The sequence below is a fragment of the Trichoderma aggressivum genome (genome assembly GCF_033847375.1).
Source record: "Trichoderma aggressivum f. europaeum strain CBS 100526 chromosome Unknown scaffold_089, whole genome shotgun sequence".
Taxonomy (NCBI): domain Eukaryota; kingdom Fungi; phylum Ascomycota; class Sordariomycetes; order Hypocreales; family Hypocreaceae; genus Trichoderma; species Trichoderma aggressivum.
In genome coordinates, this window is record NW_026946455.1 from 35,471 (window position 1) to 52,482 (window position 17,012).

The window sequence follows — 17,012 nt, forward strand, 5'->3', positions numbered from 1 at the left end:
AGGTGGCCTACAGCGATGCATGTCACTACACCAGCAGGCATCTGCCGCTAACCGATTGCTCTTGGCTGCTACCTGCATACTTAGTAGTAGCGCATGTATGTAGTACTCCGTAGTTTAGTGAGCCACGTCATAATAGCCACTCGCCCAGCTCCCTTTGGCCCATGTGCTTTCGCGCGCTAGGATCGTGATCCCCCTTCAGCTCCTTTGAGTGTTTAAAACCAGCAAGCCTCGCATCATGACGCGGGCCACAGGCGAGAGCCGGCCTTTCCCGCTTCTATATCCAAACCCCTCTAGATGTCCATCTCCGCGCATTCATGGAGCATTCACTAGGCCCTGCCTGTCGCCTTCGACCAACCCCGGACGCGGACGCCGACGCGGATAAGGAAGATGGAATCCCTGCTGTCAAAGCTCAGTTCTTTTACACGGCCGTGTATCCCATCGATGACCCGCTGTCTGGCACTGCTCCCTCCAGCAGCGCGGACTTGAAACCTTCGAAGGGACCGCTTCGCCCATTCTCTCAAGACGACAATGACATGCTACAACAGGCATGGCTTGGCCTCATGTCAGAGAGCCTTCGTTCGCAACACGAAGCCATCAGAAATGGCCGAGAGCCTGACTCGGACGCTGTGAAATCCGACATGGAGAGGCGCGACCAAATCATCCAGGAGCTAGCCTCGAAGCATATACGCATCCATAGTGATAGCCAGACGCGGGGATCAACGACTCAAGCCGCCGAGGCGCTTCCAGAAACTCTACTCACCGCCTGTTGCCCTCAACTGGCCGCCGACGCCCTAGCAGAGTTTGATACGGCATTTTGTGCTTTGGTGATGAAGACAAACCCGGTGTTCGATGTCGATGAGGTGGTAAAAGATGTGATTTCCGTCATGAGCCAACCCCATGAGCTTCGAAGTATCTCAACCAGCCGCCGGCATGTACCGATACGCCACCCTTTGTTAACTCGGGAGAAACACGGCGGCATCCCTCCTGACCGTATTTCTCTCTCAGATGGTGCTACATCATCTCTTCACGGCACTCCCGAGACTCGGATTCGCCGCGAGCGTAGGACCACTGGATATGTTACTGCTAGTGACGACGGGATTTCTGGTAGACCGTTTGTGCGGGTATTGAGTAGTGAACACACCCAGCAGATGACAACAGCAAAACAACAACGTAGCGATGAGCCGGCCATAGAAACCCCGCAGATCGATGATAAAAACCTTGAGGCGAACGATGAAATCCCACCAGAACAGTTAACTGGGATAGAGACCGCTGTTCTGAATGCCGAGGACGAGGATAAGGATGTCGTAGTTGGGTTGGCCCGATTACACAAGGTGTCGTTGCAAACGCTGCAGATGAAACCTATATATTGGTCCCCCGTTAACGATATTGCTATCGTGACGAGGGGCACCTGGTTTTACAAGTATGTTCCATTAGGATTTTGCTTATACAATCAGCTGACTTCGTTCTCAGAGATACGATGCTGCCAGTCCCACCAGTTGTAGCTAATCAGTTGGAAGCTGGGTACCAGGAACTGCGCCCTTGGTCCGAAACTTGGCGTGACGAAATACGATGTGCTATTGAAGTTGGAGCTTCCGGAGAAGAAAAGGTTTCTTATCGACTTTGGCCGATGGAAGGCGATGGAGCCTATCGAAATACCCCTGTGCCAGACGAGCCTGTGATATCTGCGCATCCTTTCTGTTCCGCATATTGCTTTCAGGGCGAGGCTGCCACAGAAGGCCATCTTGAACCGCACCAAGCAGACGACGGCGCTTCCGAAAACATCCAGCCACGCGCCTATTCTAGCTACAATGTCATATACAAAGATCGAACAAGTGCCTTTCTACTAAAGCCAAGCCTCCAACCATCTGCATACTACGGTAGACGGCCCATCCAAAAGATTATGAGGGGAACGAACGTTGGCATTCCCGTCGTTCGGGGATTCGATAGACTGAGTTGGGAGCGTATGCATCGGGGGAAAAAACCACAGCCCACAAGGTCTGCGTCTCATGGCGCCTCCGGCAACGGCTCATTAGAAAGCTGTCCTGCTTGCGAAGCGGATAAAGATCGCAGCCAGGTGACTGACTTGGTGCTCGTAGCTCACGGGATTGGCCAAAAGATAGCCGAGAGAGTTGAGAGTTACCACTTCACGCACGCTGTCAATGGGTTTCGGCGATTAGTCGACAGCGAGTTTCAGGGTCCTGTGGTGCAGGAGATTCTACACAACAGCCAGAGCAGGCTCATGGTTCTGCCGCTCAACTGGAGAATAGGACTGTCCTTTGAAGACGGCGGAGCTCTTCAGACCGGAATGGAGGCGAACAATTCGAGCGCCACTCAGCCTTTCGGCCTGAAGGACATTGAGCCCACTACAATCCCCGCCATACGGAGCATGATATCCGATGTAATGTTTGATATCCCTTTCTATATGTCTCACCACAAAGGAAAGATGATTTCCGCTTTGGTGTCGGAGGCGAACCGAGTCTACCGCCTTTGGTGCAGGAATAATCCCGGATTTGCTGAGAATGGACGTGTCCATCTAGTTGCACACTCTCTCGGCAGCGTCATGGCAGTTGAAGTCCTGTCACGACAGCCAACGGTCGCACCACAGCTAGACCTGTCTCGCCTAGAGCCGGAAACCAAGTTCTTTGAGTTTGATACGAAGAATCTGTTCCTTATGGGCAGTCCTACCGGATTCTTCTTGCTACTTGAACGAGGGGCACTTATACCACGGCGCGGACGCGTCAAACCTGGTGTGGATAGGGTTGATGCCACGGATGAAAACATCGGTGGTGAGGTGGGCATGTTTGGGTGCTTGGCTGTCGATAACATCTATAATATTCTCGCCAAGGAAGATCCGATTGCCTACTTGCTCAACGGCGCAGTAGATCCCGGATATGCAGCCAGCCTCAGAACCGCATATGTTCCTACCGCTTCTGCTTCGTTTCTAAAGTCTATTCGAGATGCCATGCGAAGTGTTGCCAAAGGCATGGGCGCCAACCCTAGTTCATCGGCAACCGACGACGGTCGTCCGTCCACCGTCCGCTTGCCCTCTCAGTTGGAGCTTGAAGTTCATGATTTCACGAGAGAGGAAATTGCCGAGAAAAAGGCGTTTCTTCTCAATGACAATGGCCAGATCGACTGGTTTCTCAGATCTGGCGGCGGTCCGTTGGAGATTCAGTATCTTAACATGCTGAGCGCTCATAGCTCTTACTGGAGTAACACGGATTTCATTCGCATGCTGTGCTTTGAGATTGGTAGGCGGCCTGGTCGGAAGAATACACTGCCTGCAATGAGGGCTATCAAGACTTCCAGGCGCCAGATACCCGCTGCCGGCTAATTCGACCGCGTTGGCACGGTACATTTGTTCTTTGATACCCCAGCCTCCGCTCTATTCTTTTGCCTTTGCGTTGAGGGCGAGGCGGGTTTAGGAGGAGTTATTCTCGGTTGCTGATAGTTCTACTGGGGAAATTTAGGGACTTGGGAGGGAGATTGATATACGGTTTACACGATTTACGGAATTACACGCGGCACGATAGAATGGCACAATGGGGTGGATAATTAGCAAATGATTAATGTATAGACTTATCTAATTTTCCCAAACTCCTGGAAAAGATGGTAATTAAACAGAGTTGGTGTGAGCATACCGCAAACTCTTAATGATATCTGACTTGTATCTAGCTCATATGATACAAAACTGCTCAAAAGCCTTCCAGCTCCATCATTTCCTGATCGATATCTTCGAAATCAGACTCGTATGTCGCAGCTATGCTGCCGTGAACTGGCCGTGTATTGGAAATGACAGGCGGGGGCTCCTCTCCCTTCTCCTCCTCCATCTTCTTTTGGTGCTGCATAAGGTCTTCGTACCCCCAGGTGCTGATGCCCTCTTGATCCTTACTTCGGAATGGCTGCGCCATTGTCTTCAAAAACCGCCGAGCACTGCTGACAGCCATATCTGTACTTAGATTTGTATCGGCATCTTGCAGGCCCTGGTTGATCCATTTAGGTAATTGGGTTCTCTTCTTCTGGAATCGCCGGTCAGCCAGGACCATGACACCATAGTCATCTTTTCCTCGCAAAACACGGCCCAGACATTGAGCAGCATGGCGCATGGCATCGAAGGATAAGAAGTCATTTTCCTTTATCCGATACGTTTCTCGTAAAAACTCAAGTCTTGCCTTGAGAATTCGTGATTCGGTGTATTGGAACGGAACACCAATACAGAGCACGGTTCGGCCATATTGATGATCAAAATCGATTCCTTCTGATACCTTTCCTCGCGCGACACATAGCAAGATTGCTCCCCGTCCATTGCAGCAAGCAGTTCGATATGTCTCCAGGGCTAGCGATGTTTCTTGGGCATCAGGTGTTTCCACCAAGATGAGTTTATACTTCCATACTTCATCGAGAATACCCATACCCTGCCACATGCTAATAATGGACTCCATGTATAGATATGATGGGAAGAACACGACCATGCCGTCGGGGGTAATTCTTGCAAACTCTGTCAGGAGGTTACCGTAGTTTCGAACAACGCTCGGTTCGTTTCGGACTTGGAAGCTTGATGAGACTGAGGCTTGGTCACTGCCTCGAGTGACGATCATGGGAAGGAAGGACCTCCGAGCCAGAGTCATGCTATATGATTCTTGGATGACTGTGGAAAAATCCAGCATTTTTGGATACATTTCGAGGGGTGAGATAGTACCGGAGGTTATGATTACTGAATAAAACCTTTCAAACACTGGCCGGATGGCGATGGCTGCGTCAAGACATGTAAAATGAAGAGTAGGGTTTGGAACTTCTGCGGTGTCGGATTCGTACGGCTCCAAGATCAGCAAGAAGCCCTTTTCGTATGTTGCGACAAGAGTCGCAAATGTCGCCACTTCTTGAAGTGCTTGGTAGTCCTCAATATTCGTAAGCTCCAAGGTCCGGACAAGTGATGTAAGCCGCTCAGCACAGAACCGCAGTGGCTTCTTCTCGATGAATGTATGCTCTTTCAAATGGGCCAGAAACGACGGTGGAGTTTCTGAAATGACTTGACGCACTTTCATTCGCGTCTGGGATGAAGTGAATCAGTATGGCGGTCAAGAAGAGGAAGAGGGCATAGAGATGGGCGTGCCAACCTTGAGATATTCGAGAAATCGTTTCAAAAAAGCCACGAAATGTTCTGCCCTCCTGATGTTTCCAGGCACGGCTTCTTTCAGAAGGTCATCTGGTAGAGCTGCAATACTGGTTTAGCTATGATTACCCAAAGGGGAAATGCATCGCCTACCTGGATTTGCCATAAATGCGTCCTCCTGTCTCGCTTCATCAGTTTCACGAAGTCCCTGAACAAGCTTTTCATATTCGTTTTGGAGCTGCTCCTGGTCCGTCTCTCGCATTTCAGCAATTCGGCGCTCTAGATGTTGAGCGCTGCGGGTAGCTTTGCGAATCGAGTCTTCGGTAATGTCGGTGCTAAGGGACTCGATACAGACGTTATCGATGTTGTGGGCTTCGTCAAAAACCACAATACAATCTTTAGAGAAGTCTTTTGAAACACGCTCCGCAATTTTTGGATCCAAGAGATAGTGATACGAGAAAATGACGACATTGCAATACTCCATCTATTTGCAAATATTAGGTGGAATTCTTGAGGAAGATTGATGAAGACGATCATACCATGCGCCGTGCAGTGAAATAAGGACACTGCTTATGCTCTTCACCGTACCGCAGGAGCGCTTCAAAGGACCACACACCATTCGGTATCAGATTGTGTGGTTCGAGGAGATCAAGATTCTACATCACGTTATTCAAGACTCCAGATAACGCCCGGCTGAAGCAGATGACATACATCGTGATAAGTGCAAACGTCGACGTTTTCACCTCGGTCCTTCTTTTCTTTGACGAAGCCTGCAGTCAAACTTCGGCAACGAGCATCGACAATTGAACCGCTCTTTTCCCTTTTGACAGAGGGATGGAGACACAAGTTCTTTCGACTGGTTAAACCAAGGCCGCGAAACTCTTCTTCGTAGCCTAGCTGTTCAGCGCGATACTTCATCAGAGACTGTAACTCGACTAGAGCCTTTTCAATCTCGGACATTGTTCCTACACAAATCAGGTCAGCATCGATGGACCAACCGACAAGACTGCGTGAAGGACTACGAACGGGAGCAGTATATAAGCTTCCGCTTCTCAGGCATGTGCTGCTGGTATGCGACAATGAGAGACATCAGTGATACCGTCTTGCCGGTTCCTGACGGCATCTCCAAGACACAGTGGCCGCCCGCATCGAGGGTTTCTGCATCCGTGAGCACTTGATCAAGATCTCCGGGGTTCATGCCATACTTTTCAGATCACACATATAACTGCAACAGTTCTTCAGCAGTCAGCCCGCATGAAGGAAGCTACGATGATTTACTCACGCATATTGTTCATTGGGTATGTTAGCTATACAGTGGCGTGCATGAGAGTGACGGGCACATACCTGGATATATCCTTGGGTAAGGAAATAGCACAGGAAGATCGCTGGGGACCGCATAAGCTCATGTGAACGTGCCGCGCATCACGGAATTGAAACATACTCTATTTTAAACCTCATCTTGTACTGGAAATATCACGCAGAGCGTCTCTAGTCGTTCAAATCAAGGTGCACTGATGGCTTGGTGTAGGAGCCCCAAGAGGTTTAGTAAGTTCACGCTTTAGATTGGCAGCTTGTCATAGAACAAAGAGCACACGCTCCATAGCTAGAAACGATCGAGGCGGAATTCTTAGACCCACCTGGTGCGCGCGTTGCCACGTGACAGACAGCACCTCGAGCATGACTGCTGTCGACGATGACTCGTGTGATTTTAGCACATTATAGACACAATAAGGTACGGTAGGTACTATAGTCTTGCTTGAATGATTTCTTCCTTCTAAGCTTATTATCCTCCCGTGAAATCTATATTACAGGTATATTTATGTGCTTGGTTGAAAAATGACACGCTCTTGGATTATGGCTTATTCAGTATCTTGATTGCATCTTTGGAGAAGACATAACTTGCTCCACTCCAAATCGTAGTCGTGGCCACCACATATCTGCAATAATCAGTATAACAAAACTATTATAATGACGATGAATGGGTAGGAAGCCATTAGTAGACGAGAACGTACTGCATAATTGTAAGCGTCTGCGCCAAGTCAACGCTTATCAGCGGTGCTGCCGTTGTGAGACCGACCAGGGCCAGCTGGAGGAAAGTATTGTATTTGCTGATTGTAGTAGGTCGGACTTCGGCGGATGGCAGTGAGAAGTCCCAATATCGTTTGAACGTTTTTGGTGGCGGCAGCGAAATCCAGCGATAGTAGATGGCTGAAATAGCCAGCCCAACATCCCTGCCCAGGATAATGCTTGCAACCCAGACTGATCAAGGTCAGCTTCATAATCGTTAGCCACAGGGTGAAGAAAAGCTTTCACGTACTTGGCAATGCCCCCTTGATAGCCAGGCATACTGTCAATACTGTCATGAGGATTTTATCCGCCATTGGATCAATGATTGTCCCCACGACTGTTCTGCGATTCCATCTCCTCGCTATCCATCCGTCCACCAGATCTGTGACGCCAGCGTACGCCAGCAAGCCAACGGCCCAGGTGTGCGCATCTTGGAGTATCAGGTATCCTATGACTGGGCTTGCAACAATTCGCGTCACAGTAAGAAAATTTGGTATCGTATAGATGTCCTCGTGAATGGTTGGGCTGGTTCTGGGCTTCTCCGCTACATTTTTATCCGCCTCTTTACCTGCGTGTTGGCTGAGCCGTCTTGCCAAAAAAGAAGCGAGCGGCACAGGCGAGCTACGATAAATATGTTAATATGATAGAAGCTATGTAGAGTTCCAATTGAAGGGGACTAGGTCTCTAGGCAAAAAACAGCCTCGCTGCTCTTCCCCTTCATGCAATACATGATGAACTGGGGTGCCTTACATATCCCTTCTTTTCAGCTGATGGTTTCCAGAACTCACTAATGTCGCTGACCAGATGCATCGCCTACATCGAACCATTGGCCTTGTGATGAGTTTCGAATGCAGCGGCATTGACCGTGATATACGAGAGAGCAGCATTATGAGAAGTGTTTTGGCATCAACTCGCCTTGTTGTGTGCGTATTTGAGTTATACCAGAGGCCGAGGTGAAATTATTGCGTTAACTTGCAAGTCGCCCGGTTGTTTTTGGAGGTCTATACGTATCGATAAGCAACACCCCATTTACGATACCCCACAATCCGCATGTCCTTCTACTGCTACCTGAGTACCTCCTATGAAATCGCCGATGGGTTCTACATGGCATTTATTTTATGCTGTCTTTTTATCTTGCTCTTTCTTTTATACTCAATTTTTCTTTCATTTAATATCTCAACGTTATTTGATGGCTGTGTTTTCCCAACTGCTATAGATATACATATTGCAATAACATAATAATACAGATGCTTTTCCCCACATCCTACCGACGTAGAGCGGGTGATTCCCAAATGATCTCTTTCGCCATAACTCGCGCAAGCTGATTCTAAAAGGGTATATTGTTCCTAAGATATCTCGTGGATGGGGTAGTTATAGTCTGCGGCTTTCTTAACCCGTCGAGAATTTAAAATGTCGGCCACCACTTTGTCAGATTCGCCGATACTTCCGGTCTGCCCAAGGTGCGACCAAGGAGCCGCCGACTCGAGTGACTTGGCCTCGACTTCCTCCAGCGATTTGGACATCTCTGTTGTGCTAAACTCCCACGTATTTGCCTTCATACCAATGCCGTAGAACTGGTGTTTGCGCAAGTAAGCGAGCCACAGCTGGATCGTTTCAGGGTTGCCGTCTTTGATTTGAATCATGCGCCTCAGGGTCACACGTTCAAAGTTCTCTTGGGATTTTTTGAAGATGAAGTGACTCCTGGGTACAGTCCACCGCTCTGTGATCCGCGGAAGCGCTATTGGCCCAGAAGCTGGCAATCCTAGGAAATATGCCGCTCGTAGCGCAAAATCTGAGAAGAATTGGAGTGGTTGCAAGCTAAATGATCGCAGCTGTAGATCGCATGAGGGGATGCCGAATTGAGCTTCGCGTTTCAATGGCTTAAGATGGATTGCTTGGAGGGATCGTGGGTTTCGTAGACTCGGTTCGTTGTCGCCATTCTTCTTCGCTGGTGTAGAATATGTTCTCGAATTGGGCTTGTTGGACAAACATCTGAGCTTGTTAGGACGTTATATTACGCTGCATGTTGCCTTGGTTTCGAGTACTCACCCGAATGCCGGGGTCGTGTTGGCAATCCATGGCACAGAGGCCTACCATGCTGTAGTTAGACACACTTCTTTCCAATCCCTAGACTTTTGGGCCATACCTGGAGTTGCGATAGACGCAGTGGGCTCTGTCTGAGCATATCCAAATGCCTCTTCCGGCTATGTCAAATGGCGAGTTTTGGCGGTTCGCGGATGCAGCGAAAGATTCTGCTACATTCAATGCAGCCAATTGAAGTGGGGTGAATCTTCGATTGCAACTACGCTAGCAATGCACTTAACCCAAAATGGCAATATATGATTCTTACAGCTGCTTTTGTTTCATTCATACAGCCCTGCCATGCAATTCATTGATTCAACATCGCCACTACAGCATGGTTGATCCATAGGTAGTTTCAGCGACCATGTCGAGCAGTCATGGCTTGGATGAGTCGGCCGCGGGGTGAGTGTGATTGAGACGTCGTCAAAGTTGAAATCACTAACCGTAAACCTCTAGGGGCAATGCGTCGGATTCTGATTCTGATTATGAAGAGCTCCAGGGTGATATCGCCAAATTTGATCAGTCAGTAAGAGAGTTCTTGTATTCTCACCATGAAGGGAATGATTCGAACTTTCCGGCACGTGGAGTGGCAAGGGGGCGAGGCTCTCGAGGAGCACGAGGCCCTCGCAAAGCCGCCAAACCTCGAGGAGACATTACGGCAAGGCTGGCCAAAGTCAATCAGGCATTTCTTCTTGGAGACTACTCGAGAGCCTTGGACCTGGTCTCAGAAGTAATTAGAATCAATGCCGAAACACACCAAGCCTGGACGGCGTTATCGTCCATCTTCCGCGAGCAAGGCGAGCATGCCAGGGCGTTATCTGCCATGGTATATGCTGCTCACCTTCGACCCAAGGATGTTACTGCGTGGCTTGACTGTGCATCTTTTGCGCTCAACATTGTTTCTGAGGACGAGGCAAGCAACCTTCATACTGCGCGGTTGTGCTACTCTGCTGCCCTTAGGGCAGACCCCACGAACCTCGCTGCTAGGCTGGGCAAAGCTACTGTTTGTCACCAACAGGGTCATCTAGCTGCTGCGATAGCAGAGTATAACATTGTCCTCAAACATCATCCGTATGACCTCGAGATCGTACGGAAGCTGGCAGAAGCTTGCATTGACAATAAGAATACTGAAGCCGCCGTGCCTTCCGCCATCATGGCATATCGACGTTATTTTGACTATGAAATTGAAAACACACCACTTCACGGCTCAAGCGCTCCGTGGCACGATATAGGAATCCATGTGGAGCTCCTCGCCTCAACTGGTGCATATGCTGAAGCCATTTACGAACTGAAAGCATTGTCTAGATGGCTCGTAGGCCGTGTCCAGGAGCAATACTGGGATCAATGGCAAGTCGACGACTGCGAATGGGACGAGAATGACGAACGTAGAAGCCATGTGCCTCATTTCCACGACTCGATGTTTGACGCCGAACTTTATGGCCCCTCCCTGCCCCTGGATTTCAGAGCTCGACTGGCAATGTATAGGCTCAGGCTCGGAGAAGAAGAAGAGGCTTTTGTAAGCTATGGCCTTCCGAGAAAACATACCACCCTTGCATAATATCCATGATCTAACCTGTAACATTGACAGAGACACTTGACTTGGCTGGATCCAGATAACCCACGTACCTTCGACTTCATCACAGAATTCCCTTTCATTTCATATGACCTTGCAAGCGAGATTGCCAAGTATGGCCAGCCGCAGAGAGCCATCCGATATCTCGAGTTACTTCGTGCCTCTACTGAAGAGGCGGATGCCACACTCTTGGTTCAGTTAGGCCGTTGCTATCTGGCCACTGGACAGCAATCTACAGCAGAGGAGTGTTTCCACGCGGCCATCGATGCTGAAGAGTACAACATCGATGCCCGTATCGAATTGGCAAACATGTATGAGAAAGCCAGAGAAGATGAAGAGGCTCTCATTCTCGCTGCGGAAGCAATGGCACTAAAGGAAGCCCAAGGGCAACCCCCGGGCGAGGCTTCTACAAAGGAACAGCTCCATACATTTTCAATATCAGATCGTGGTCTACGAGGCATGGCAGCAGCTCAGCCACGGGCCGGACCTAGACAGGCCAAACCGAAGCCGACTCAGACGGCCCGTATCCTTCCTAGGAGATACCGTGCAAAACGATTTGCCAACCCTGATAAACGCCGTCAAGACGAACGTTCACGCGCAATTAAACTCTCCCGGCAGTATGAGCTTGTTCGTGGTCTTAAGCAGCAGATCAAGTCTGGCTCCAATGATCTCATCCCAGTCTGGATGGAATCTTGTAAGGAACTCGTCGACGATTTTCGGTCTCTCAAGAGATTCTACACCTGGGATAAATACCTTCATTTCCTTGGGAAGAAAGAGCTGCTTGAACAATTTGCAAACGAGGAAACAAGCACTGAATTATCACAGATGCTTGAGCGCCTCAAACGATGTATGTGCTACCACACCAAATTCTGCCGGAATTATCTGCGATTGTTCTGTTCCCAGCTGTTACTGACGATTGACCGATTGATATAGCTCTTGCTCCTCAACCAGACAGTTTACCAGGGCCAGCATTCGATAATCATCAGGGAATATCATTCGATGACTGGCTCGATTTATTTCTCGATTATGCCATTGGATTGTCTCTTGCACATCGTCGCGAAGAAGCATACCAGGTATGTGAGTCCGCAAGGGACTCAACTGTATTTCAATCAGCCCATCATAATTTCGCCATTTATATGGCTTGGAGTGGTATGTATCTGCTTATTCAACTTTCCGTAACGCTGAGGTTGTATTAACTGGGCTAGTTTGTGCTATCAATACAAATGACGAAGAGAAATGTATTACAGTAGCACGCCACTTGATGAGAGACGGCGGGATATCCGACTCTTCGCGGATGTTTGCACTGCTCTCCAGGTTGTGCCAGTCACCTGTTTCATGGTACACTTCTGGACCAGCCCAAAAATTTATTTTGAGACAGATTAAAGCAATCGACATGAGTCATGAAGCCACAACGAAGAATGCCGGGAATAATGACCCCGACCAAGATGCAACGGCAGCCGCAAAGATGAATATGGACATATGTCTCTTGATGCTTTACGGCCATATTCTTTTCACTTCTACGAGCTACACGTATGCGATAGGTAAGAATGAAAAGCATTCAAGCCTCACTCGGGTGGTAGCGAGAGAACTAACCGCAGAAAACAGGATACTTTCTGCGTGCGTGGTCACTTGACCATGAGAATGCCATGGTCAACTTGAGCCTGGGCCTTGCATATGTCCACTATGGCCTTAAGCGACAGTCAACCAACCGCCAATACCTGCTCCTACAAGGACAAGCTTTCATAAGCCACTATGTGCAATCTGGGGGGGACGAGCCACAACTCCAAGCCGAGAGGTTTTATAACGTGGGGAGGCTCTTTCAGCTGCTTGGTATTGGCTACCTCAGCCTGCAGTACTATACCAAGGCATTGGAAGCAAATACGTTGGCAGGTGGAAAGAAGCTCTTAAAGGATATAATCTTCGTCAACGAAACTATATCGTTGCTATCAACAAACCATAAGAGCCTAGCACACGAACTGCTAGTAAAAAACTTGAAGCTGTAATGTCGATAGCTATCCGCAGCACAGCGTTTCATAATGGAGTGTATCGAATAATAAAAACTCCTCTCGGCACTGGCCATTTATGGGTTGGGAAAGAAAAGAGGGCAATAGAGTCAGTTGCTCATCGGACACATGTTTGTAGAATTTTCACATCGATAGCAATGGCGTAGATTTCGATCACAAGCAATCACCGTTTGTCAACCAAAGAATGATGAACCAGCAAAGGGGGCACGCAACTGTGCCATGATTTTAGACAACCAATTGTCTACCTGGAACTCATATTGAGATGGAACCCAATCGATATCTCAGCGTTATAGTGATGCATTTCCTATTAAGCCGGCGAGGTATCAATTCCTGCGCAAATCGCGCCTAATGGTTTAAGCTGCGGCCGTTGGCCTGAAACTTTGCAAAGATCCCCTTTTTTTACCACCTGCTGAATCGGAATGCGTTTATGCCGTCTCGCGCTTGCCCTCCTTGAGCTCCTTCTGTTCATCAAGTTAGTTGACTGCCCGACTTTTTTCGGTCTCGAACAAGGGTGAATCGTACCAGAGCCTTCATGGTGCCGTGAAGAGCATGTCTGTGGTTTCGGCGGAACTTGGGGTCGGTTCCGTTGAGGGAAGGGTATCTCGAAGTCTTGGGCTTCTTGATGCTGGAAGGAGTTAGACGCAGCGGACTTTGTAAATTTCCCAAGAGGTGACAAACCCGTTACGGTGCGCCTTGCGCGTCTGGTTGTGCTGGGACGAGTTCTTTGATTCTAAATTACTCGAGAATTAACGACTGCCGTACGGGGAGATCGAAATCGTGGGACGGAAAACTCACTGGCCATTGCTGCTGTGGTTTGACTGTGCTGTCCGGTGAGATTTTTCCAAGTCAAGATTCAGATCGTGCGGAAAATGACGAGTGGGTGGTACCAGCCCTAGTGTGTGCGAAGAGGGGACTTTGCGCGTGTAAGCGAGGCGTGGCCTATTCTTAGGCTAGGGGAACTAGTCAAGTTCCCCCAGATGACTGCCGCTGGAACTTGGTAGGAAAAACGGGCTTGAAATTTTATTATTACATAATACCCATCATAGAGCTGATGAACACATATCAAGGAATATTGAATAAGTACGAGTATGTTAATGTTATATTGAAAAAAAAATTCGAATCATATAAACATATATTCTATTATTTATACAAGTATAGGAGCCCCTAAATTATACAGCTACTAAAATAATATAATAAAGTTTTATTTATTTTATTTTATTTTCTTAAACAAAATCCTGCCCAAGTTAAACCCTCTTACCCACATTAATTACGTTTGCTTTTTCATGCTGCCTGATAGTCTGCTATGGCCTCTTCTAGTCTAAGGGCGCCTGAATCTTGAGCAAATAGCGGCTAGGCGCAGTTACAAGTCCCAGTCCTATGCTACGCTCGATAAGGCGTTTCAATTCATTCTTTACTCCTGGCATCCCATAGCCGGTCGCCTTTGTATTTCTCTTCTTATTGATAGGTCCTCCTTCCTCAGCCGCGTTTGACACGATCCCTCACGGACAGCTGATTGGTAGCTGGATTGAATTGCCTGCCTGGAAGCAGACACATCCCATCTTGCTTAACAACTAGTGCGTTCCCTCTTGGTGAGCCTCGCCAGCTTCCAGTTTGCCTTGTTGGAAGGGACTCGGGCTCGGTCAGCTACAAAAAAAAAAAGCGTGGCCCGTCTGCTAACGCGCGACTAGTTCGTTAGAGGAATATGTTGTAACTTGCCATAATTTGCATCGTTGCGGTTTGCGTGTCTTGTCAAACCGTCTGCTCAGCTGGATACTGCAGGAATTCGCCAACTGTTCTCCCGTCCTTAGCCCCTCTTCCTCTTTTCTTTTTCACTACCCTTTCCTTCACCCCGTTTTGACGCAGTCGAAGAATGCTCAACATGTCTGGGAGCCACGTCGCCGGCAACCGCAATAGCACCCCTGAAGTCAATGCGCCCTCTTTGAGACCGCCCTCTTCCCGAGCAGTTGGCTCTGGCAGCTCGCTGCGCGCCTCTGCCGACATGGCGGCGATATCAGGGACGTCGCCGGCCAGCCGCATCAGGCCGTCATCCGATTTCTATGGCCAACCGCAACAAGGGGGTCACGGCCCTGGGGGCCTGGACATTGATTCTCAGGACAAGATCGCCCAACAGTGGATTGCGGACATTGATCAATACGAGACGACGCTGGAAGAAATGGCTGCGGCCACGCTCGATCAGGATTTCAAGGATGAGCTGAGCGCTATTGAGCAGTGGTTTCGCGTCCTTAGTGAGGCCGAGCGCACTGCTGCTCTGTATGCGTTGCTTCAGCAGACCACCCAGGTGCAAATTCGCTTCTTCATTCAAGTTCTCCAGCAGATGGGCAAGAATCACCCCATGTCTGGTGTTCTTTCCCCTGCGACTTTTGACAAAGGTAAGTCTCGCGTGCCGAATTCCCTCGCGCATTCGCAAGCTAACCTCTTCTTTTCTTTTCATAAGACCCGATGTCCAGTCGGCTTAGCGATGCCATGAACAAGCTCAACGTCGACTCTGCCCGAAACTCATTCGCTCGCAACTCGGCTATTTCATCATCCAAGCGACACTCTGGCCTCGATGCTTCCACGATCAATGCCATGTTCCCGGATGCCGCAGCAGCTATTGCTACTGAAAAGGCAAAGTTTACCCAGCAAACAGGAAACCCGCCTTCGTCGAACCGTAACAGCGTTGCCATCGATCCCCGAGCCGCACTGACGGGATCCAGCATCCCGGCTGCCACTCCGGAATCTAGAGATGGCAATGTCGCCTCATCAGCATCGCCATGGGGCAGCGGCGGAGACCCCGCAGCATCTTCCAAGGCGGGCTCATCTCAGACCCCAATGGGCCAGTTTGTACAGCCTCCAGCCTCTGGAGGAGGTTTGAGGTCACCAAGGCCACAGCTGTCGAGTAATTCTACTCTTCAAACGACCACCTTGACTCGTGACAAAGCTGCGCCGGAGTTGCCCCTCTTGTCACCATATGCGAACAGCAGTGGCAACTGGGCTTCCATGGTCAACACACCGATGGCACCGACATTTAATACAAACTCCGGCAACCAGGCTGACATGGTGGCCAACGCGACAGCAATGAAGCTCGCAGCTCTCTCTACAGTCAACAACCGCTTTGCTTTGGACGACGTTCGCAAATATCGAAGAGCCAGGTCCAACGATGCTCCGGGGAGTGCACAACACCAGATGCCTCCTACTCCCTCGCATATCAACATTCCCAACGCCAATGTCGTCATGATCAATGAACACGGGCAAATACTGAATCGCGATCAGCTGATGGCCCTCCAAGCACAGCAAGGCCTCAGTCTTGGAGGACAACGATCTCGTCCGAGCTCTCCAGGCTTGCCCTTACAGTCTGGCATGGGACCCATGTCGCATTTTACTTCACCTCAACACAACGGCTTTCTTAGCGCATATGACGGTTCTGCATTGATGGCCGGCGGCATGTCACCCGTCGGCTTGGGTCAACTAGGAATCAACACTCATGAAGGATACCTCTCGGACCACTCTGACATGGCTAGAGGACGGTCACCGAGAGGAAGACGAGGAAGCTCGAAACCTCCTGAAGACCCTACGGACCCTACTCTTCTTCAGGATATCCCCAGCTGGCTCCGGAGTTTGCGGCTACACAAGTACACGGACAATCTGAAAGATATGAACTGGACAGACCTGATCGAATTAGACGACAAGGCTCTGGACGAGCGAGGTGTAAACGCTCTCGGAGCACGGCGCAAGATGCTGAAGGTTTTTGAGCAGGTCAAAGGTAAGTACTTTCTGATGCCATCGGATTCAAAACGACCCTAATCAATGGAAACATGATACTAACCATGACGATAGAAGCCAAGGCGGAAGGCAGGATAGGTTAATGTCAATTTTTGGTATAATACAATACGACAGCATAAGCGCTGGCTATCGACTATTTCTATATTCAGTAGTTATCATTATCATGACTTATATGCTACGAAGCAGGATCATGAGACCAAGAGTATGTTACCACAATGGAATTAATAGCAAAATTATACATATATATGCTGCATATATAATCAAAACAAGAAGAAAAAAATGAGAACGCGTATTGTTATAAAAATTACCAAGTTCTTGTAATTTATTGTTTGGACTCCATGTGCTTATAGTATGCTATGGTACTAGACTA

The 17,012-nt window shown here is 49.0% G+C and overlaps 6 protein-coding genes across 6 annotated transcripts; 3 read left to right on the forward strand and 3 right to left on the reverse strand.

The window, feature by feature from the left end:
- Positions 1-314: 314 nt before the first annotated feature.
- Positions 315-3,334, forward strand: Triagg1_10845 (uncharacterized protein; the record flags this gene model as incomplete). The annotated part of the gene is made up of 2 exons (XM_062894961.1): positions 315-1,420; positions 1,471-3,334. The coding sequence occupies 2 exons, from the start codon at positions 315-317 to the stop codon at positions 3,332-3,334; spliced, it is 2,970 nt and encodes a 989-aa protein (XP_062750199.1).
- Positions 3,335-3,695: 361 nt separating this feature from the next.
- On the reverse strand, positions 3,696-6,311 carry Triagg1_10846 (uncharacterized protein; the record flags this gene model as incomplete). The annotated part of the gene is made up of 6 exons (XM_062894962.1): positions 3,696-5,051; positions 5,118-5,215; positions 5,267-5,597; positions 5,653-5,769; positions 5,825-6,078; positions 6,140-6,311. 6 exons carry the CDS (start codon positions 6,309-6,311, stop codon positions 3,696-3,698), a joined length of 2,328 nt encoding a protein of 775 aa, XP_062750200.1.
- A 795-nt stretch (positions 6,312-7,106) lies between these two features.
- On the reverse strand, positions 7,107-7,494 carry Triagg1_10847 (uncharacterized protein; the record flags this gene model as incomplete). The annotated part of the gene is made up of 2 exons (XM_062894964.1): positions 7,107-7,372; positions 7,431-7,494. The coding sequence occupies 2 exons, from the start codon at positions 7,492-7,494 to the stop codon at positions 7,107-7,109; spliced, it is 330 nt and encodes a 109-aa protein (XP_062750201.1).
- A 1,032-nt stretch (positions 7,495-8,526) lies between these two features.
- On the reverse strand, positions 8,527-9,365 carry Triagg1_10848 (uncharacterized protein; the record flags this gene model as incomplete). The annotated part of the gene is made up of 3 exons (XM_062894965.1): positions 8,527-9,172; positions 9,230-9,270; positions 9,327-9,365. The coding sequence occupies 3 exons, from the start codon at positions 9,363-9,365 to the stop codon at positions 8,527-8,529; spliced, it is 726 nt and encodes a 241-aa protein (XP_062750202.1).
- A 261-nt stretch (positions 9,366-9,626) lies between these two features.
- Positions 9,627-12,838, forward strand: Triagg1_10849 (uncharacterized protein; the record flags this gene model as incomplete). Its single annotated transcript, XM_062894966.1, has 6 exons — positions 9,627-9,664; positions 9,719-10,778; positions 10,851-11,682; positions 11,769-11,912; positions 12,041-12,376; positions 12,441-12,838. 6 exons carry the CDS (start codon positions 9,627-9,629, stop codon positions 12,836-12,838), a joined length of 2,808 nt encoding a protein of 935 aa, XP_062750203.1.
- Positions 12,839-14,729: 1,891 nt separating this feature from the next.
- On the forward strand, positions 14,730-16,725 carry Triagg1_10850 (uncharacterized protein; the record flags this gene model as incomplete). Its single annotated transcript, XM_062894967.1, has 3 exons — positions 14,730-15,249; positions 15,315-16,622; positions 16,697-16,725. 3 exons carry the CDS (start codon positions 14,730-14,732, stop codon positions 16,723-16,725), a joined length of 1,857 nt encoding a protein of 618 aa, XP_062750204.1.
- Positions 16,726-17,012: the final 287 nt, after the last annotated feature.